Below are 23,363 nucleotides of genomic sequence, written 5' to 3'. Positions count from 1 at the left end.
GGCACATATAGACAAACAACCATTCACACTAACATTCATACCTATGGACAATTTGGAGTATCCAATTAACCTAGCATGTTTTTGGAATGTGGGAGGAAACCGGAGTACCCGGAGAAAACCCACGCATGCACGGGGAGAACATGCAAACTCCACACAGAGTTGGCTGAGGGTGGAATTGAACCCTGGTCTATTAGTAAAATTTCTACATCAAAATGTATTTTATTTTTGCAATATAGTGAAAAGGCTGTGTGGAGTTTGCATGTTCTCCCCCGTGCGTGCATACTCCGGTTTCCTCCCACATTCCAAAAACATGCTAGGTTAATTAGCGACTCCAAATTGTCCATAGGTATGAATGTGAGTGTGAATGGTTGTTTGTCTATATGTGCCCTGTGATTGGTGACTCGCGACCAGTCCAGGGTGTACCCCGCCTCTTGCTCGAAGACAGCTGGGATAGGCTCCAGCATACGCCCACGACCCTCGTGAGGATAAGCAGCATTTAAAATGGATGGATGGATATACTGAAAAAAAACACTTTGTACAACCCCTGCATGACATCATCATTGTCTTGGCAGTTGTTTAAAAAAAGCTGATCACTGCTGAGATGCTGCAGAGTAAACAAAGACGGACATGATCAACATGTCTGTTCATGAAAAAGACACACATAATGGACACAGCCATCAATAATTAATGCCCACGTTGATACTTTTAAGCCCTAAAATGTGTGCCTCTCACAGTTATTAACACATGAGTATACAGTATTGTACTTACAAAATATATAGTCTCGTCAAACAATCTTCCTGCTGGAAAATGTTGACAGAATTGACTTATGCTGGATTTATAGCTGCAGTATTTTTTTCCCGGACATGGTGCCATCGCACCACTTTTCTATTGAGGTTATCTTAAAAAAAACGTATCAAGCAGAGAAAATAAATACAGTACAGTACAGTAATCCCCTCACCATTTTGCCTAAATTAAGCATTTTCAAGAATAAAATGAACTAAAATACAAATATAAGGCATTCAGAAGACGCACTGAAAGACGTTATAAATATACGCATGTCCTATTCTAAACTGAAGATAATATGTATTATTCTACGCTGGTCACTGGGTATCAATAATATTACTGTAATGTTCGGTGAGACACACAAGCACCAGACCTTATCGCCGGAACAACAGGCTTTTATTGCAGGTTTGAATAATCTCACAAAATACACAATAACGGTCATAACCCACGCTATGACAAAACTCAACTTTGAACCCCTGACCTCACTTCCTGTCCCTCTGCCAATTAGTAGCTCCACTACTACGGGACCAAATTTAATTTTGTTGTGTTATTTCATGTGTAGAGGGTTTTACCAATGTTAAAAAGCATCTTTAGAAGGTTTACAAAATAATAAGGAATCCTACTTGGCGGAACTTCCCTTATCACGATTGGTCTGGAACCAGTTGATCGGGATTAATGAGGGATTACTGTACTGTATTGATGGCTACCTGACTGGCATGCCAGCTCATACTGGTTACGCCTGCTAATAAATCAGATTTGGCTATCAAAAGTTGTCTCAAAAATTTTAAAAAAGCAGCAGCAAATCCTTGCCAACGCCTCACAGGGCAGCTTCCATGTTTGCAGGCACTGAGGTCATTAGTTGGAGTTGGAGCGGGGTTTGGACAGTTGCTCCAGAGTGCGCAGACCTGCATCCAGTTTACGCACCATGCGATTGGACCTGTCGTGTATCCTTCGCGCCTCGAGGAGGGCTTCATCCAGGGAGCGCCGCGGGATGATGTGTTGCGATGGTCGCAACCTCTCTCTGTCCTCCTTGGTACCGCTGATCTTGGATGGTGAGCCCGGGTTGTTGCCGCACACGTGGACGGCTTGTGGTTGGAGGTACAGACTGAAGAGCGGGAGGACATCACATTTAGTAGGACTTGAAGCCACAGGTCACGTGACTTGTGTGTGGCAGGTGGAGCGTTCCTTACAGCAGTGGCGTGGGGCACACGGGAGCTGCTGCTGCCCTGCCGGGGGACACGGGTTTGCAGCTGGAGGTTCTAGCGGGGTTTGAGTCCCTGCAACAGTCTGAATAACAAATGACATTCATTTTATAAATGTGTGTGTACATATGAGGTGGACCTGGAAGTGTATGTTTATCCATTTTGTAAACAATATGCTTTCTTATGGTTTTGTAGCTTCCAGGCATTCTGCTATTGTGTGGCGTTGTTGTTGTCATTTTGGATGAAAGTTAGCTATAATGGAGCTAGTTTAAGTCGATGTTCCTCGGATTGGCTGGCTCACGTCAACATAAGCAGTTGTCGACATAACCACAATTAGCCTGTGCTTGGACTTGTGCTTGTGCTTGTGATTTACACCATATATATTTTACTTACATATTTCGATTCCTCAACCATCAAAACATAACATTAGCAATTGGATTCATAATGATATCAATATTCATTCATTCTTTTTCTCCCACTTATCCTCACAAGGGTTGCAGGAGATGCTGGAGCCTACCCCAGCTGTCTTCGGGCGCACTGGACTGGTCGCCAGCCAATCACAGGGCACATATAGACAAACAACCATTCACACTCACATTCATACCTATGGACAATTTGGAGTCGCCAATTAACCTAGCATGTTTTTGGAATGTGGGAGGAAACCGGAGTACCCGGAGAAAACCCACGCATGCACGGGGAGAACATGCAAACTCCACACAGAGATGGCCGAGGGTGGAATCGAACTTGGGTCTTCTAGCTGTGAGGCCTGCACGCTAAACACTTGGCGCAGATTAGTAACATTTTATTCATTCATTCATTCATTTTCTACCGCTTATCCTCACGAGGGTCGTGGGGGGTGCTGGAGCCTATCCCAGCTGTCTACGGGCAAGAGGTGTCGTACACCCTGGACTGGTAGCCAGCCAATCACAGGACACATATAGACAAACAACCATTCACACTCACATTCATACCTATGGACAAATTTGGAGTGGCCAATTAACTTAGCATGTTTTTGGAATGTGGGAGCAAAACCGGAGAAAGCGGGGAAAACCCACGTATGCACGGGGAGAACATGCAAACTCCACACAAAGATGGCTGAGAGTGGAATCGAACTCGGGTCTCCGAGCTGTGTGGCCTGCCTGCTACCCACTTGGGTGCTGTGCAGCCGATATGGATAAATTGGTGAAAGTGTAGTGATTCTGGTAATTCGGCACCCACACACACAGGAAGGGAACAGTCGCCTCCTCTTACCTGGATCCGTTCTTGTCTTGGGATCATGACGTCGGCAGTGAGGACCATGATGACAATGGCAGCAGCAGAAGTGGGCCGCCTCTCGGTTGCCGCCAGCCGATTCTGACGTTGAAAAACACAACTAATTACCTAACTCACATTGCATCTGGATATTTGGTTGAGGGGACGCCGCTCACTTTCAGAGGAGCCGCTGTGATGTGACAAACACTGATAACAAGGAGGAGCTCCACCTGTCTCGCTATCTTCTTTCTCCGGTTCAGCATGATCCTGCTCTGCAGCACACGGTCCGGATTCTTACATGATATTAAAAATGATCCATTCATCCGACTTACTAAATTGGTATGAGATGTGTAGGAGATGGGGTCCTACTTATATGGTGGACGTGTGCAGCACTCGTGTGGGCGGGTTGGGTGTCAGGGACAGCAATGGACGTCTGAGTGGATCTTGACACCAGAAGTTGACAAGCAGCGGGTTCCGTCTCTGATGCAGTTGCTGAAAAAGAAATGAAATAATAAACATAGTATGCGAATGGTTGTTTGTCTATATGTGCCCTGTGATTGGCTGGCGACCGGTCCAGGGTGTACCCCGCCTCTCGCCCAAAGACAGCTGGGATAGGCTCCAGCACCCCCCGCGACCCTCGTGAGGATAAGCGGTAGAAATTGAATGAATGAATGAATGAATAAACATAGTATATGTGCCCTGTGATTGGCTGGCGACCGGTCCAGGGTGTACCCTGCCTCTCACCCGAAGACAGCTGGGATAGGTTCCAGCACCCCCGTGATAAAGGGAATATTGGGACTGAATATGTAGAACTGGAAGATGCTTCTACCATCAGCTGGCCTGACTTTCTTTCCTCCAGACAGTGGAAAACGTAAGCACTGAGTGGATGGAAATAAACAAAAAGTCAACAAACCAGAAGATGTTTGACCATCAATGTCCATCCCTGCCACTCATGCCAGACATACCTGCTGTGGCCTACGTTTTTTTGTGTTATACCGAATGAACTGCTGAGTCAGCAAACAGAGCCATAAGTGATATTAATGTACAGCTGACAGTGCTTATTCTATCAAAAACTTATGTGTGTGTGTATGCAGTAACAATGTACAATCACCTTCTCATCACCACACAATATCAGTGAATGTTACTGTCGTGAATATTTCTCTTTGTTAGCTTTGCTATGTGTCCATGGCTGTGTTTTGATAAGTCTGGATGCTGAAAAAGTGGTTCAAAAAACTCATATTCTATAGTTCTAGCAGTGGGACAAAGGTGAATACTTTACATTTTCATGTTTATTCCAAATCATTTTTGATGTCACTTTAAGAGTATAGTAAGTCAACTGCTTTTTCAGACAAACTCACATGAGTCAGGTCGTGGTTGTTGTTTGTGCGGCGGTCTTTTCCTGGATGGGCGTCTCACCACCTTATCCGTCTCATCCTGAAAAATACTCCATCTCTTTCGGCTGCTTCCACTAATATCGATGGACGGCTCCCCAGATCTGAGCAATGACAAGAAGACAACAAGAGAAGGTTGATGTGACGAAAGAAATGAACAGAATACTCAATTGATGCTGCACTGGAATTATAGTCTATAGATTGGATTAATTATTCTCTATGCCGGGTACCACAGTACACATCCACATAATAGCGTGTAAGTTGTTTACTTGCTGTGGATGCATTAGATACTACTGTAAGCCAGTCTCAAGTTTCAAAAAGCATATGAAAATGAGATACACCTGTAAATATTAACATCTTTATTAATGTGGTTACTTTGTATTTGTGCTTATACTGTATAGAAATGTGATCTCTGGGGTTAAAATATGATATAGCAATGTGTACCAAATAAAGGCATCAATGTAAGGACACCCATGTTCTTTGTCTTCTTACAGAAATACAACCAGACACAACTAGACCTGCAACAATTAAACGCTGGTTAACCGATTACCCAATTCATCAACAACTATAATCAACAACTTAATCTAACCTAATAGTTCCATCTCTTATTGCAAATGTTAATTCAAAATTGGAGGAGAACATCAATGCCAAGCTTTGGATAAATAAAGACATAAATCAGGGGTCTCAAACTCAATTTACTTGGGGGCCACTGGAGCTAGGGTCTGGGTCAGGTTTTCCAAAAAACGCATTTATTAAAAACAAAAAAAATACAAAAACTTTGCTTTGGTTCCAATTTTCTATAAGAAAAGCTCTGATAAAACATTCCACTGTTCTCAAATATCTTACTTTTTATTTTTCTACACAACATAAGATGAAAAATAAATAAACAAATCAAGAATAAAGAAAATCAATAAATCAGAAATAAATAAATAAATATAATAATAATAATAAAACGGAAAATAATAAAAACTTAAACCACATATAGTTGGTGGGTAGACAAATTATTTTTTCAGATTAAAATGAACAAAGCATTATTAGAGCCCTGTAGACATGACAAAACACGACTATAGTCACATTTATACTCTTTTTATTTACAACATATTGCGCAACTGCAGGGTCTTGAGACACATGCTAACTCGCAAACTAGAGCGCTAGCGACCTAAACGGTAGCCTTCAAGTTATTTCCTTTAAACTTAAATAGCCAAAAACTTACCACTTCCACACTGATAGGGAGGATAACTATTAACAGTTATTTAACCTTTAACATGAACATTAATCAAACGTAATAATTTTTTCTGGGTACTTTCATATCAAGGCGGGGGCCTCAAACTAGTGTCCTGCGGGCCACATCTGGCCCGTGGGCTGCGTGTTTGAGACCCCCGACATAAATAAAAGCAAACATTGCCTGGAGGAAATGAACCAACCTGAGAGGCGTTGAAGTTCGGTGGTAAGTACAGTTGCGCTGAGCTAAATGATCTGCTTTGGACTCCTTGTGGTTTCGCCGGGAACTTTCTCTCCTCTCCTTCGGTCTGGCTGAAATGGTCTGTCGGGGTCGACTTGGCTCACTACAAGTAAGACAAGTTCAGAGTCACGTCCATTTGAATATGCTGTGCTTTATCGAGGTTTAGCACGTTTTTATCAAGGTGTCAACAGGCTAATCCAAGAAATGTCCAGGAAAAAGGAAGTGCTGTAATGCAGAAACACTCAAGATAATCAATCATCAGTGCAGGTGCCAACCTCAGTACACAAATAAAAAAAAGAAATCCACATCAGATCATGCAGGGAGGAAGACAAGGTACCTCTTCATTTGAAACCAAATTCAGCCACGTCTGAAATAAAATACATGAAATAATGATAATATAATGATAACTGTATGATAATAAGAATGCATCACTGCATTTAGGATGTTTCAGTTTTGTACTGTGCAAAGAAAAGCTTTGAAAAGTGGCGTGTTTGCTTGCACAGCCGTTGTCGCTGCAGCTGTTTCACACACTCACTTGCAAGTCACTGCCTGGCCGGCCCTCACTGTTTCAAGAGTGTCGCCATAGTAATGGTGCAGCCTGGCGCTGGAGGGGCTTGGAGAGGAACAAGGGAGGGAGTCTTCATACTGGACACGTTGTACGTCCTCAGACAAAGTCTGGGCTGGAGATGCAAAGGACGACACGGGTTCAAAGATACGACAATCAAAATAAAATGAAAAGAATTTGCAAACTCACTGCTTTCACTGTCTGTCCCGGTAGCGTCTGTCTGACTGACCCGCTGGACTTGTTTGCTCTCATCCTTGCAGGATCTTCTCAGCTCTGTTTGGCGATATTTTCTGGGTTCCATTGGTGTGGGGCTGTGTGAATGTGAGGGACCCTGAGGTGGTGCTGACATTCGGCTTCTCTGAGGCTTCACTGACCTCACCTCCTGACGGTCCGAAACGCTAGCACGCCAAGGATATTATTATTAAAAAGTATAGAACAGTCTGAATAGTGTGTGTGTGTCAAAGGTGCACACACAGCATCTGTGCTGTAGAGAAACAAGGCTAGAAGCACCTCTTTGATGCCCTCCGGTGGAGAGAGCCGGGAGTCACGCTCGCATTCTGATGACTTGTCTCTGACCCAATAAAGCCGCTATCCGTCCCTGGCGAGGTGATCCCATCCTGCTCAAAACAAGACCTATCATTTCATCCATTTGATGGTGAAAATAAAGAATATGATTCCAGCAGTCATCATTGAATGCTGACCTGAGAGAGGGCTCTCCTGATCACAGTTTGTGGTTTGGAGATCATCTTCTCAGTGACGTCTCCTAGACTGCTTAGACTGCTGCTGCAGGACTTTCTAACTTCCTTCATTCTCCTGCTGTTAGCAGCATGGGTCCTGTGTAACATGCATAGAAGATCAGCATCACATTGTATGAGGAACTTGGATGCCAAATAAAAAAAATAAATAAAAAAAAAAGGCTGGACACTAACGGATGAATGTTTTCTGCTTGTTCTTGGCATCTCTTGAGGCGAGCAGAATTCAGACTAGAATCAATTCCTTTAGTCTCATCACCACTGCTGTCCATCATCTCTGATGAATCAAGTATACGACATTTCTGGAAGCAAAGACAACATCTGAAATGAGACTGCACATACCGTTATCATACTCCTCAATATATTCTATAGAAATTAAGTTTTGAGCTATGAATGATAATATTGTTTTGCATGTATATTAATGTTTATTTTGATAAGGTCTCGAGTATGCTGGAGCCTATCCCAGCTGTCTTCTGCAAGAGGCGGGGTACACCCTGGACTGGTGGCCAGCCAAGCACAAGGCACATAAAGACAAACAACCATTCACACTCACATTCATACCTATGGACAATTTTGGAGTCGCTTTTTAAACTACAGTAAAGTCTCGTTATATCGATATTCTCGGGAGTCGGAAAAAATACCGATATAACCGGACTATCCATATATCCGATCCTGCGCCGAACTGCATTAAAAGTGGGCAATAATGCACTCGACAAACACATGCCTGCAACAGAAGAACCAACTGCGTTCGTGGTTTCTCTCGTGTGTATAGATTCTATACAGGCATGTGTTTGGCCAGCTATGTGGGGCGGGTTGAGCATGACCTGTGAACCAGGAAGTGCAGGAATCGGTGTGTGTGCTGTGCTCTGGTGGTGGAAGTGTGAAAAATAAAGTTGACTGGAAGCAGCCGTTCGCCGTGTTCTTTTTTGGTATTGAAATCCTTAAGCAAAGATTGATTTAAGCTGCTTTTGTATCGATATAAGCAGACCAAATTGGCTGGCGGGAGATGAAAAGGGCATCGTAGTAACCGGATTATCATAATAACCGGGTATCGTACTAACGGAACTAATTATATCATAAAAGACTAGAAATTTGCCGGGAAATGAAAATAGTATCGTAATAAGTAGTAATTCGTTATAACCGATATCGATATAACGAGACTTTACTGTATTTTAAACTACTATAAAAATTAATCTAGCATGTTTTTGGAATGTGGGAGGAAACCGGAGTATATGGAGAAAACCCATGCATGCACAAGGAGGACATGCAAACTCCACACTAGAGGTCGACATGGCTGTGCTTTTCCGTGGCCGCCCCGCCCCACAGCCGTCGCACGACAGCCACAGCCGTCCACAGCCGTGGTGAGATTTGAGCGGCCAGCCATCAGCCGGCCGAACAAGCGCAAAAATTAAATTACCTCTTTTCAGCTCAAGATAGTATAAATTGTGTGAAAAAGATGATATAAGGAGACATTAGTGTTGACACCAACTAAGACATTTGTGAAGAACTATCGCGGAAAGCAAAAAGTCTTGAGTTTTCCATAGCCATGGTCACAGCCGCGGCCATGTTCTTGAGATTTCTTCAGCCCACCCCGCCCCGTTAGCCGTGGGGCCAGCCGCTCCGTGTAGACCTCTACTCCACACAGAGATGGCCAACAGAAATTCCAACCCAGATGTTCCAGAGCTCCTGACAGTGTAGCCAACACGCTAACCACGAGACCATTGCGAGATGGGATTTCTACTAAATAACAACCTATTTATGACACTATTTATCAGTCCAGGCACAGTGAGGGGGGAACTACCGCTGTAGCTCCAGAGTCGAATATCCAAAGTGAAACAAACTTCACCACGGTACACCGCGGCTATGCCTGCATGGTGATGTTGTGTTTTGTACTTCCTGCGGCTAGCTTGTTGGAGTGTGGCCCACAGTTACGAAGGTTATACGACACTTGTCAATAGAGGGACAAAATACTGCAGGTTTTCTCTCCAACCATTGTCTCCAGCAGGTGATTTCATTGATGTGCTCTGTACCTCAAATTGAAGGGGGTGTTGATTATTAAAATCACCTGCTTTAATGACCGGCTGGAAAGAAAACCTGCAACGTCTCGGCCCTCCATGGCAAGAGTTTGACACCCCTGCTATACGGCAACCAGCTGATCATCAAAATACAGTGGCAGCCGATGCCGATCATGAAGATTGGATCGGGACATACCTAAATGGAACATTGTTGCCGTTTTCTGGAGGGGTTTTTAAGAGAACTTTATAGGCAAAATAGGTAAATTCCAGTATGTATGTTCATGGATCAAATAAGGATTGTGGATGAATGGCCAAATTCCCCCCAAAAGTGCACTTGTCCTTTAATTTTTTTTGGATTATTTCTTATGGAAAAAATTGATTCAGTTAGCTTTTCTGGAATATCTTAATGACACTACTCAAGGTTCCACTGTACTAATCTCATCCAAATCATCATCTGTAAAAAAAAAGAAAAAAAAACTACAAGAAAAATATGTTATATAGTCTTCATAATGGGTGGGAAAGAGAGTTACCTCTGAGTGTGAATCATCCAGAGATGATGATGATTTTGTGCTGTGAGAAAGAGGATTACCATCACGAACCCTCTGTTCCACTTTCTCCTTCAGCTCATCCATATGCAGTCCACACTGATAGATAAACTCCTCCAGCTCTCTGACACACACATACAAATACGCTTGCAATCAGATGTTTACATCCACTCACCACGGGCATGAATGTCATATTAATCCTTAAAGATTTTTTCAATGTATTGTTTTTCCAATAATTTATGAATGAATGAAAATTACTAACTTCATATACAGTAAAGTCTCGTTATATCGATATTGTCGGGAGTCGGAAAAAATATCAATATAACCGGACTGTCGATATATCCGATCCTGCGCCGAACTGCATTAAAAGTGGGCAATAATGCACTCGACATTGTTCTATAGTATAGAACAATGTCGAGCAGCTTAAATCAATCTTTGCTTAAGGATTTCAATACCAAAAAAGAACACGGCGAACGGCTGCTTCCAGTCAACTTTATTTTTCACACTTCCACCACCAGAGCGCAGCACACACACTGATTCACGCACTTCCTGGTTCACAGGTCATGCTCAACTATCCATATATCCGATCCTGCGCCGAACTGCATTAAAAGTGGGCAATAATGCACTCGACAAACACATGCCTGCAACAGAAGAACCAACTGCGTTCGTGGTTTCTCTCGTGTGTATAGTTTCTATACAGGCATGTGTTTGGCCAGCTATGTGGGGCGGGTTGAGCATGACCTGTGAACCAGGAAGTGCGGGAATCTGTGTGTGTGCTGCACTCTGGTGGTGGAAGTGTGAAAAATAAAGTTGACTGGAAGCAGCCGTTCGCCATGTTCTTTTTTGGTATTGAAATCCTTAAGCAAAGATTGATTTAAGCTGCTTTTGTATCGATATAAGCAGACCAAATTGGCTGGCGGGAGATGAAAAGGGCATCGTAGTAACCGGATTATCATAATAACCGGGTATCGTACTAACTGAACTAACTATATCATAAAAGACTAGAAATTTGCCGGGAAATGAAAATAGTATCGTAATAAGTAGTAATTCGTTATAACCGAGATCGATATAACGAGACTTTACTGTAGTATCGTAATAAGCAGTAATTTGTTATAACCGATATCGATATAACAAGACTTTACTGTATAAAGAATTGGATCCACAAGTTTAAGCTGATTTTGTATTTTTTCTAATTTATCAATTTTTTCTCTAATTTTCTCTAGTTCATCAGTTTCCTAACAGGCTTTATTTTGTGTAAGTAATCAGACAAAATGTGTTTACTTGTGTAAATGTATGCTGGGATTTTTTAACAGTCCTTCACTGTACTCCTCTATAGGAGCTTAGTTTGGAATTGTCTTTTTTCCATCTCCTCTTCTGTTGTTGTTCCCCTTTTCCTCCTCTTTCGCACAATCATCCTGTCTTGTCTACACCCCCCCCAAGCCCCAAGCTCACCCATGTCTGAAGCTGGTAATAGCCTTTTTCTATCATAATCAGTGTGTTTTCAAACACTGGTAGTCCTGCAGTGTTTTTGTGTCATCAAGTATTATCTTGACTGCTCTTTTGTAATTATGCGTAGTGAATGCAGTGTGCCTTAGTAATTAATTTGGATATTGTAACACCACAGTAAATGTGATTACAAATGTGTATCACTTTGTGTTCATTTTTAGTGACAGACCTCCAGCTCATTTAATCATCCGACATTCGACTTTTAAGTTCAATGAAATACATATTTAAAGACCCCGAATGAATATGATACTTGTGTCCATGAGTGCATATTAACCTCTGACCGCAACAACTGTACATGATGTACAATTTTCAAGGTCAACAATCAAATATAATAGTTATTAAAATGAAATTGTCTTACCGATTGGGGTCAAAGTGGCCGTTGTCTGCATCTTCCTGTTCTTTTTTAGCTAAAAGGTAGCCCTTTTCTAAAGAGTCCAGTCCTTCATAGAGCTTTGAGAGTGCCTAAAAAGCAGCACCAATTCATGCGTTTGATGGCATGCCAGTTTTCTGCAACATGACAAAATAACTGGTCTTACCTTCATCTGTTGAAGAGGTTTTGTGCTCTTCAGCAGCTCCTCAAAACCTTGCAACTGAATGAATAAAGACACCACATTGTTAAACCAAGGGAGGATTTTGTTCCAAACATTGACAACGTTGACATTGCCAACCTGCTGGAGGAGCTTGTCAGCCTTTGTGTAGAGTACATTGGCCAGCTGTGGACGCCCTTGGCAATCTGAGCTTTTGGAGATGGAGGACGATAATGACGGGGGGCCACAGGAAGCTCCTGTTCATTACACAAAGGAAGAAATAAGTTCTGAGATGTATGCTCAGCAATGGCTGGTGTTTTTGCAGGCACTATTTTTTAGAGTGAACACATGCTGTAACTGTTGAATAAATGTGATGAATGAGAGAAGAGGCTAATTCTAAATATGATGGGTTTACTTTGTATACCGGCTCCGTTGGGCGGAGGGGAAACTGCGCTGGGCTGGGCTCTCTGAGCTTGAGGAAAGTCCAGTTTCATGATTTTTGAAGGCTCCATATGCAATCCTGATGGCTCAACGTGAGCAGGCTGGGGTTGCTCCGAGTGCAGTTTAACCTTGTGGAAATGGAAAGAAAACTATGTCGCCATTCACTTCAGATTATGACATCGCTATGAATAATTCATTCATTGTCACAATGCAAAATGTTTACATAAGTTGAAAGTGCGTAGGCCTCGGATAGGCATTGTGTAGGGGGCGCTAACATTTGAATGTGTCCCTCCTCCTGCTCGGACATTACAAGCCATACCACACGTAACACGCATGCACACGCATTAGTTATGTTAATAACAATTTGGCAATATATTGCAGACCAAACCATGAACTGTTTGTGTTTGGTTTGTATTCATTTGGTCGGTCTAGGGCAGAGGTAGGGAACCTATGGCTCGGGAGCCAGGTAGGGCTCTTTTGATGACTGTATCTGGCTCTCAAGCATTTCTTACCACAATAAAAATGTATTTTTGCTAACATTTTAAAGTAAACATCACAGAAATGACTGTTAAAAATAATATTAAAAATCAACAACTTTTTTATGCATTTTAATTTGTCCATCTATTTTCTACTGCAATACGGCCGACCATATCCACCTTTCCTGATATTTTCCAGGTCAAACACCAAAACTCGATTATTACTGGGTAATGCGGTAGTGTACCTCGGTCATTGAGATGTCAACATGTAAATATAAACTTTTCTCCTTTAGTCAAATAGTCACCTAGCTAAAGCTGCAGAACCAAGCCTTCTGGCAAAGATGGCCAAAAGAATGAAATATACTGAGTATGGTGCAAAATTATGCAGCAGCAGAAGTTAATGGCAACAAGTATTTGATTTATTATTAGACACTGCGCTGCTCACGAAAGTGTGCTGGCCACACCCCATTGGCGTGGGGTAGTGTGCCTGGTCTACACAATTAGAGCCCATTATCTAAAACTGTTGGTCTTACATAAAAATGCACACATTTTATTGCATTCAATGTTTAAAAAAATGTATATGGCTCTCACAGATACACATTTTAAAATATCTGGCCTTCATGGCTCTCTTAGCCAAAAAGGTTCCCGACCCCCTCCATTAATTGACACAACAAGCTTCAGAATCCACTGAGAAAAAAATAATTATAATTATCATCAAATCGTAATTTTACCTTGTAAAGTAACAGAACAGTGGTAATGCTCTTGGAAACATGAATATTTTTCCATACTTGACTTGACATCCTTGACATACCAACGACCACTACCTAACCACTACCGCTGTGTTGCCATTGACTTCCATTCTTTGAGACGTGACTCACTGTACATCGATTCATGTTTGATTGAAAGTGCGGTTCAAGATGAACTAACCCTGGCTTCCAGACGTAGACGATCAATGGTGTTCGCTGCCTCGGCATATTTAGTCAGCAGTCTGTTGTAGTCCTCCTGCAGCAAGAGGATGGAGGAAAAATGAAGGAAGACCATTTGATTGTTAAGCGTTGATTGTTAAACATGAAGTGTACTACAGTAAATGGGCACATTTGAGAAACACAGTGGAACCTCAGTTAGCAAACACATCAGTGTTTTTCAGTTTCGGCTGAAAGTTTTGCCTCAGTTTGCATACATTTGCCAGTTAGTGGACAATATGACGCCGGTTTGTCATGTTAATTGACATGTTCTGGGTAACGGTATTTTTTGAAAGCAGCTTTGAGAGTGGGGAAATCTGAAAAGGTTGGCTTGTAGTTGCCATGTAAACAGGCAATAGGAGAACACATTTTTCTGGTTCGACTTATAGGTGGGAAAATACAGTATGTATAAAGTCATGACTACACAAAAACCACAGCCAGAAGTCAGCTCCGTCGCCTTTCTATGATGTCATCAGTGGTTGACTCATTATTCTTGGCTAACTCAGTTACGCCGCAGGTCTCAAAAATGTTAGAACATTTTTATAGTGTTACATTTTCTTACATGCATAAAACAATTCTAAATGCATATAAATGACGAATTAATGGAATAAATAAACATTTATGGTTACTTTCACCTTCATTGACGATGGGAGTCCTGCCAGAGAGACAACATGGACACCATTTTTTAATGAAATAATGCCCATATTTCCATGAAATGCATTTATGTACAATTCCATGTAGTTATTTAAAAATTAATTTTCTTATCATTGCGCCTGGGGGCGGCACGGCGGTCGAGTGGTTAGCGCGCAGACCTCACAGCTAGGAGACCAGGGTTCAATTCCACCCTCGGCCATCTCTGTGTGGAGTTTGCATGTTCTCCCCGTGCATGCGTGGGTTTTCTCCGGGTACTCCGATTTCCTCCGACATTCCAAAAACATGCTAGGTTAATTGGCGACTCCAAATTGTCCATAGGTATGAATGTGAGTGTGAATGGTTGTTTGTCTATATGTGCCCTGTGATTGGCTGGTTTACCCCGCCTCTCGCCCGAAGACAGCTGGGATAGGCTCCAGCACCCCCCGCAACCCTCGTGAGGATAAGCGGTAGAAAATGAATGAATGAATGAATTATTGCGCCTTAAAGTTTGGATGGTTGGGGACCCTTGGTTTAGAGTATGTTTTGGTTAAAGTTGGACCTTCTGGAACGGATTAATGACGCAAACCAAGGTTCCATTGTAGTATTATCTTGTTATGGTTCCAAGTAATACCTGCAGCTGCTCGGCCAGGATATGGGCCTTGTGTTGGCATCGGAACTCCTGAGGCACCGTGGCGCTGGGAACACCGGTCGATGTTCTTTTATTATAGTCCGACGGAGTCTGAGATTCGACGGTCGTGTTCAGCAGGACTTCTTTCACAATGTCAGCAGGAGATTTAAAAACAACAGGCGTCAAGGACTTAGGAGGATTCTTGGACGACCATCTGCTCTTGGGTGGCTTGTAATCATCCCCTTTGGGAAAAGAGACCCTAGGCTTTACCTTGGATAAATCTGGCACCCAGTGACTCTGGCTGCCTTTCCTGGAATAACAACACAGTTAAAGGTGATTTCTTTTAGGCGATACACAAAATGTAAAGAGATGCACCTTGATTCATGAGCTCTTTTCGGAGAGTAGTGGCGGCCCTCCATTGATGGGTCAAGAGAAGCTTGAAGTGACCTTTGACCCAGTGGGGAAATGGGCTCTTTAAGAGCCTCATTTGAATCCTCATTACTGACGCTGCTGTGCTGATTTGTCAGTAGCGCTTCTGAAGAGTCCGCTGCTTCTTCCAGATCTTCTTGGTCCCTTTTTTCAGAGCTTTGTTGATAGCGGGGACTGGACTCGCAGCTCATGGCTGGAGAACGATCTGTAAAGCCGATATTTGGAATGTTTCCATGTACAATGCCTACACCAGAAGCCACTTCCTCCTTGGTAAAAGGGCACAGATGGGAGGTAATTGGACACGAGAAGGCCTGGTATGTTGGACATGGCGGTTTGCAGTCTCCATTAGCTTCTACGAATAAAAATGGCAGAGAAAAACACTGGCTCTCTGACTCGTCTTTGTTATTGTCCACTGGCAGCCTTTGGAAACTTTTCTCCCCCTCTCCTGCCCCATTTATCTGCCCTTGAGCCAAGTCCATGTAGCTGCCCGTCTCAGATAGGTGCTCCGTCCCGTGCCCTTTGTTTGTCATGTCCTCCTCGTCTTCATCGTCATTTTGTTCTTTTAAGATACAAAGGTCATCACCATCTGAGGAAAAAAGGAGAGGAGAATGCATGGAAAAAGTGTACTAGTACGTACGGGACAGTGCCATCACTAGCTGTTATTTCCTATACATGTGCTCATCATTGTCCACAAACCAGGAAGTAGGCTGCTAATGAATGAATTGAACACCAGCCAATACAATCTGTGCAAAGCACAAAATAAAATCCAACCTGAACTGTAAATACAATAAACAGCTATGATTGTCAAGGTTAAAGCATTATACAGTAGTAGTGTTATACAGTCGTATGAAACGACTCACAGCTTGACAGTAGGTCTCCGTCATCCAGATGTTCGTTTAAGATGTAACTCAGCTCCTCAGGTGGTATTTCTACCTCACATCCAATATCTTCCTCTGGGCTGGGGGATCCAGGAGAGGTGGCTGGATGACCATCGTCCTTCTGCATCTCATCCATCAGTGTCAGTCTAATGATGCCATTGTTATCCATCTGGCTAAAAAAGTCATGGTCTCGTTCTTCATCTTTGCCATCCTCGTCCTCCCATGCATCCTCAGACATTAAAGAGCTTGTGGGTGAGATACGTGCCGGTGCGGGGGTCCAGGACAGGACGCCTGCTTTGGTGTTCTTTATTGTCTGCATTCAGTTCTCAGCCTATTATGACGCAGCTTTGACCTGAGAAAATGTCTCAGGTTGGCTCTTCGAGTCACATGAGTCAGCCGGTCAGAGCCCAGATGTGCAGATGAAGTACAACGTAGCCTCTGGAACATTAGAAAACATTCATTGTTTCATAAATATTATCTATAAAATGTACTGACTGGTGTTGTGGCTGTACAATTCTAGCTGAGTAATCCCTTGTTTATCATGGTTAACTGGTTCCAGACCTGACAATGAGAAATGATAAAGTAGGCTTCCTTATTTATAAATACAATATTTCCAAAAAGCAAAATAAACCTTATTTAGGACCTTCTAAATATGTTTATATTATAATAAAATATGTTTATGTATAATACTCGTGGGCGGCATGGCGGTCTAGTGGTTAGCGTGCAGACCTCACAGCTGGGAGACCATGGTTCAATTCCACCCTCGGTCATCTCTGTGTGGAGTTTACATGTTCTCCCGTGCATGTGTGGGTTTTCTCCGGTTTCCTCCCACATTCCAAAAACATGCTAGGTTAATTGGTGACTCCAAATTGTCCATAGGTATGAATGTGAGTGTGAATGGTTGTTTGTCTATATGTGTCCTGTGATTGGCTGGCGACCAGTCCAGGGTGTACCCCGCCTCACGCCCAAAGACAGCTGGGATAGGCTCCTGCACCACCCGCGACCCTTGTGAGGAAAAGCGGTGGAAAATGAATGAATGAATGAACACAAAACATCCTCATGCTTGATCAAGTCATATTTCTCCAAAATAAAACAATAGTCCGCAACAGTAGGTATAAAAAAAAAACGGCCCCATTTATTTCTTTATGCATGTGGTGTATAGTTTTATCCACAATGTAGTTGCCGCTAGGCATAATATAATGTTGTTTGAGGTGTTCAATGAAGCATTTAAACCCGACATTACTCCCCACAGACAAGGGATCGCTCTATTCTTTTTTATCTGATCCCCTTTTGTCATCCCGAGAGTGTTTCCCATGTGATGCCACTTCAATACGCGATGAGGTGGGTCATATTAAACTTCCCTGTTTATGTGCCACCACGAGACACTTGTGCATGACAAGTTTTGCACTCAGATGCAATGCCCTGCGTCTGCATTATATACACACACAACAGTCATAGCAGAGCACTCACTTTGGCCTTCACATGGCCAACATTTTTTAGGACCACAAAGAATGAGAGTGGACTACCCGACATCTGAAAAATGTATAGAAAAAATGTGTAGAAATAACTCAAACCACCAGCAAAACAACCATGAACGTAATCTGTGTGGAAAAACCTTCAAATTTGAGTAAAGCAGCCAATGGCAACTATTATCATGACTCGTATTCACAAATTCTACAACATATTAATTAATTTTGACTTTTTCAGAGATTAAAATCAAAGAAACATACCTGTTGTATGCTCATGCATAGGCTTCGAGAAAAAGAGGAATTATCCCACTGGTAAAATAGGAGGATTAATCTGCAACGTAAGCCCTTTTACTGAGGGGGCTTCTGTCATAGCGAAGACACCGCCAATGATCACTGCATGCATTGCTTCATAGGAGGTTGTTATACTGAAGTTGTGTTAAACATGAAATTACTCCCAAACTGGAGACACATAAGCAAATGGGAAGAACCAAGAACCAAAAGGACTGCAAAGCATGAGTAAATGTCTGCCAATTCTAAACCCCACAATTGTTGTCCCAAAATAACTTAGTCTGGTCAGAAGAAGCACAAAGTGAATACAAGTGTTACTGTAGCCATGAAACTACAGTGAGCTGTTGAGTGATTAAGATATGGCTTCTAATCTTCTTAAAGGGTATGAGGCTGAGGACGGTACATACCAGAGTCTTCAAGTAAAGTAGTACGGGTACTCACCATGCAAAACATCTGGAGTACCATGGTTCCTCAAACAGCTTGGATTTAATAGATAGCCTACTGTCATTATTGGCCTTCTTTTGTCCACTCAAACAATTACAGATGGTGCCACTAGGTGGCAGGAAGTATCTTTACTGTGACTGATATCACCGTGAATGGTCAAAACTCCTCAGTACTCCCCAAAACAAATGACCAAAATGGCAAATATACATTTTCAATTAATCAAATATTGATGACTGCACCTTAGCGTGAACGTGATTGGTGGATAATGCGGAAGTGTTTGTCGGTGCACAATATCACCATCAAGCACTTGTTGCCATTACGATACCGAGTTTCAGTACGCATTCCTATTAATGTAGTACTCTTTTATTGTTTTATTTATATAATCCAAGTATTTATATGACTATTCTGTTCAACTTGCCTGTCTCTAAATTCTGTAAACATTTTCCCCTTGTTTTAGGTACCAGTCCGGGACTGGTTTAAGCATCGGCAAGTACTGATTTGGCATCAGTATCAGATAATATGTAAACGATGCTCAACTCTATATAATAAACTGAATGGTGAAACACAGCCTTGCTTTGCTACAAAAAGTCAACAACAACAAAGACCCAAAAGTGTGCCTGCTAGGTTGAGAGTAGAGATAATTAACGTCAATATTATTCCTGAAGACGGAATAAATGTGAAAAACATGTACATCGGTAGTTTTAAGCCTTACCTTTAAAATAAAATCGGTTGCACCGTCATGATATCACGAGGACGCGTTGCCATGAACACCACTAAACTAATGATGAAAGACCCGCCCCTGTGTCACCATGGTGCCCACTCATCACCACAACAACTCACCCACAGTCAACAGGTTTAAATTACGTCACTGTGACGTCAGTACGTTTACTTTACTGCAAAGTGTACACACATAACGGCTAGTAAGTGTTAGCTAGCTAACATTACTATCAACCACATTACTATCCACCAGATGGTTCACGTGACATCTAACACATACACGCACTCATACACTGTATTAAGGCGATTTTTTTATTTTTAAAAGGTAATATTTCTTACCTTTCTTCTGAACATGTTTCACAAAGTAGGCAGATTTTGAGCCATTGGAGACGCTAAAGTATTGTCGCTAAGTGGGGTATAGATTTAAGCAGAGAACTTTGGTGGCTCTAACTCATGCCCTGGATTTTGTTTGCAGGCGTTTTGTCTGGGTTTAATATGCTACTATTGTCCAACTATCATTGTAACCAAGTAGTTTTACTTCCGTTCAAATGCATTGTACGAATCAATGATCAAATATTATAACATATAAACTGCTCGATTTGTTAGTCATCGCACCTAAGAGTCAAACCACAGGACAAAGCACTATGTGTTTTTCAAAATAAATTGCTTCTGATTGGTGAAGAAATACTTAAAGGCGGGACTTAGTGAAGATTGACATGTATGGCTCAGCCAAAGCAGTTCAAAAACAAGTCCGCCAGATATCGCTTTTTCTCCAGAAGCTAGCAGATTGATCCATATATGATAGTACCGATACCAAAAAAGACTAAGGCTTCACACAAAACTCAATAGCCGATTTTCTTTTGTTGGGTTCACTTTATTTTGCTCAAACAATTTTATATAGTATAATGAAGTGATTTTATTGCATTATTTTATCTTATGAAATTTGTTAAATTGTTCACAAATAAGTTAGTTGCTGAATATATTGGAGCGTCGTCGTCGTCGCTATGGAAATAACACGACTGTGGTCAAAAACAAGCTTTTATTGCAAACGATAATGGCTACTGTGATGGCCGTAACCACGCCACCAAAACACAGCCAGCAACAGCAACAGTGCTTCTTCGAGGTTCCCTCACCACAACACCCCACCCCTGGTGCATTCATGGCCGTCCGAAACGATCAGACACTCTGGAGCAGGGGTCTCAAAGTCAATTTACCTAGGGGCCACTGGATCTAGGGTCTGGGCAAGGCTGGGCCGCATCAGGTTAAAAAAAACAAACAAAAACAAACGTGTTTATTAAAAACAGAAAAATATACAAACTTTTTCAATGCTTTGGTTCCGATTTTCTACAATAAAAGCTCTGATAAAACATTCCACTGTTCTCAAATATCTTAATTTTTATTTTTCTGCACAAAATAAGACGAAAAATAAATAAACAAATCAAGAATAAAGAAAATCAATCAATCAGTAATAAATAAATATAATAATAATAATAAAACGGCAAATAATAAAAACTTAAGAAACCACATATAGTTGGTGGGTAGACAAATGATTTTTTTCAGATTAAAATGAACAAAGCATTATTAGAGCCCTGTAGACATGACAAAACACGACTATAGTCACATTTATACTCTTTTTATTTACAACATATTGCGCAACTGCAGGGTCTTGAGACACATGCTAACTCGCAAACTAGAGAGCTAGCGACCTAAACGGTAGCCTTCAAGATATTTCCTTTAAACTTAAATAGCCAAAAACTTACCACTTCCACACAGATAGGGAGGATAACTATTAACAGTTATTTAACCTTTAACATGAACATGAATCAAACGTAATAATTTTTTCTGGGTACATGATACCATACAGCATCCATATCAAACTTGCGCGGGCCGCACTAACATTAAACTTTCATATCAAGGCGGGGGCCTCAAACTAGTGTCCTGCAGGCCACATTATGGCAGTATGGCCACAGTATGGCCCACCCCTACAATGTTCATCATTTACTGTTTGATTACAAAGCACAATGAGTGAAAAATCCCTTGTGGCAGCTCTTTTGTTCGGGAATCATTCAATGCAGTATCATGCTGGCACTCGTTGACGCACAAGAATGGTTGTTTGTCTATATGAATGGTTGTTTGACTCCGCAAAAAAGTTATAAGAAGCAGCTGATTAAGATTCTAAGGAGCTGCAACGTCTTGAACTCGGCTGCTGCTGCTTCCCGCGAATCCTGGAGGCTGTCTCTTGCGATTCCCGGAGGCGGCCTCCTGTGACTCCTGGAGGTAGAAGGGACTTGTAGACTGGAGGAGGAAAGGACTGCTAGAAAAGAGCAGATACTAAAAACAGGCCATTATTAGCTATTACTACTTGCATATGTAACGGAGTTAAAAAATGCTCTTTATTATTTATTATTATTTAGTTATTGTGTGAATTTTATCTCAATTAGTTATTTATTTTTCTTATCTTGTTTACTCCATTTTCATTGCTTTGTATGTGTGTTTATTTTATCCTTTCACTTGTGCTCCTCCCGGGCTTCCGTAGTTGGCCCCAGCTCTGGTAGCACTTCCTCTCTTTGCCACATCACGTGGTTGGCATTGACGAGGGTAAGTTCAGTTAAAGAGATGCAGACAAAATGTGTTGTTTAGTTTAAGATTTGGTCATCTGTGTTGTGTATATTGTTTTTATGTTGATATATTTGTCATTTCAAGTGGTTTTATGTTATTTTGATCGTTGGTTTTAGTAAAAAGGGCTTCTTTTCATTTACATTTCTGGCGGGATTTGCGTTACATTAGGCCCGTAGTGGTTTTTGTTCCAATGTGTAATTTATGTTCCGTCTGTGTAGGGTGCAGAAGTGGAGGAAAAAGAAGTTTATTTTCATTCTTTTGTCCATCAGGTATGTGTTTTTCGTTTTTGTAATCATAATACTTTTTCACTTCTTCTCATTCTCTCCCCCACTCCGTTACTTATGTTGGCCACTAGTCGGCAGTGTTGTGAAACATTGTAAATATAAATGTGTGTTTTGTTTACCATTAAAACAAGTACTTCCTCTCTTTGCCACACAACGTGGTTGGCATTGATGAGGGGTGCAGAAGTGGAGGAAAAAGAAGTTTATTTTCATTCTTTTGTCCATCAGAAACCTAACACACATAGGCAGGGTACATTTAGACTAAACCTGTGTCTCAAATGGAATACTTCCGCTTCTTCTCCTCCTCTTTCTAAATATGAAGTGTAACCACTGGAGTTAGTTCCGCCTCTTCTGCTACAAAGCCACCAGAGATGCCCACTCTTCCCCAAGGGTTCCCCAAGGGTTATCATCCAGGCCCACCAGCAAAAACATCTGTGAGTACTCGGTTGGCGGCGTTTGTAACAGTCATCCATCATGGAAGACCCCGCCCACTCTATCGGATAAAAGAGGGGCAGCAGAGTTCATTCTGTAATGGACTCCTCCAGTTCCGTACCCACAGTGAACGCTACAGGACTTTATTCATTCTACACGCCGTCCAGCTCTACGATTCCTCACCTGTCTATAAAAGATAATACACAGTATATTTACTGGCGGCATGGCGGTCTAGCCATGCCATGAGACCAGGGTTCAATTCCACCCTCGGGCATCTCTGTGTGGAGTTTGCATGTTCTCCCCGTGCATGCGTGGGTTTTCTCCGGGTACTCCGGTTTCCTCCCACATTCCAAAAACATGCTAGGTTAATTGGCCACTCCAAATTGTCCATAGGTATGAATGTGAGTGTGAATGGTTGTTTGTCTATATGTGCCCTGTGATTGGCTGGCGACCAGTCCAGGGTGTACCCCGCCTCTCGCCCGAAGACAGCTGGGATAGGCTCCAGCACCCCCGCGACCCTTGTGAGGAAAAAGTGGTTGAAAATGAATAATAATAATAATAATAATAGCCTTTATCCACAATTAATGGCTCTACTGGAGTTTTTTAGTAACCTCTTGTCTTGATAAACTTGGGACTGGATCGGATTCAGGATCCAACACATATATTA

The 23,363-nt window shown here is 42.0% G+C and overlaps 1 protein-coding gene across 6 annotated transcripts; it reads right to left on the bottom strand.

The window, feature by feature from the left end:
* Positions 1-465: 465 nt before the first annotated feature.
* On the bottom strand, positions 466-19,755 carry akna (AT-hook transcription factor). Of its 6 annotated transcripts, none has more exons than XM_058053760.2 (22): positions 19,704-19,755; positions 16,429-16,884; positions 15,515-16,154; positions 15,143-15,449; positions 13,844-13,918; positions 12,415-12,568; positions 12,141-12,256; positions 12,009-12,062; positions 11,831-11,934; positions 9,952-10,090; positions 7,584-7,708; positions 7,356-7,488; positions 7,165-7,271; positions 6,844-7,052; positions 6,625-6,769; positions 6,052-6,192; positions 4,595-4,731; positions 3,606-3,728; positions 3,413-3,529; positions 3,237-3,338; positions 1,974-2,070; positions 466-1,888 (listed from the first exon to the last, which is right to left on the bottom strand). In XM_058053760.2, exons 2-22 carry the CDS (start codon positions 16,763-16,765, stop codon positions 1,639-1,641), a joined length of 3,612 nt encoding a protein of 1,203 aa, XP_057909743.2. In that variant the 5' UTR covers positions 16,766-16,884; positions 19,704-19,755; the 3' UTR covers positions 466-1,638. The 6 variants fall into 6 exon arrangements, with proteins under 6 accessions (XP_057909743.2, XP_057909794.2, XP_057909784.2 ...); XM_058053811.2 differs by having other exon boundaries at positions 3,413-3,508; XM_058053801.2 differs by having other exon boundaries at positions 12,424-12,568.
* Positions 19,756-23,363: the final 3,608 nt, after the last annotated feature.

Source organism: Doryrhamphus excisus, linkage group LG10 (assembly GCF_037039965.1).
Source record: "Doryrhamphus excisus strain RoL-2023G ecotype Guam linkage group LG10, RoL_Dexc_Guam_v1.1, whole genome shotgun sequence".
Taxonomy (NCBI): Eukaryota; Metazoa; Chordata; class Actinopteri; order Syngnathiformes; family Syngnathidae; genus Doryrhamphus; species Doryrhamphus excisus.
Note: the sequence above shows the minus strand (reverse complement) of the source record. Positions and strands in the feature narration are given on the sequence as shown.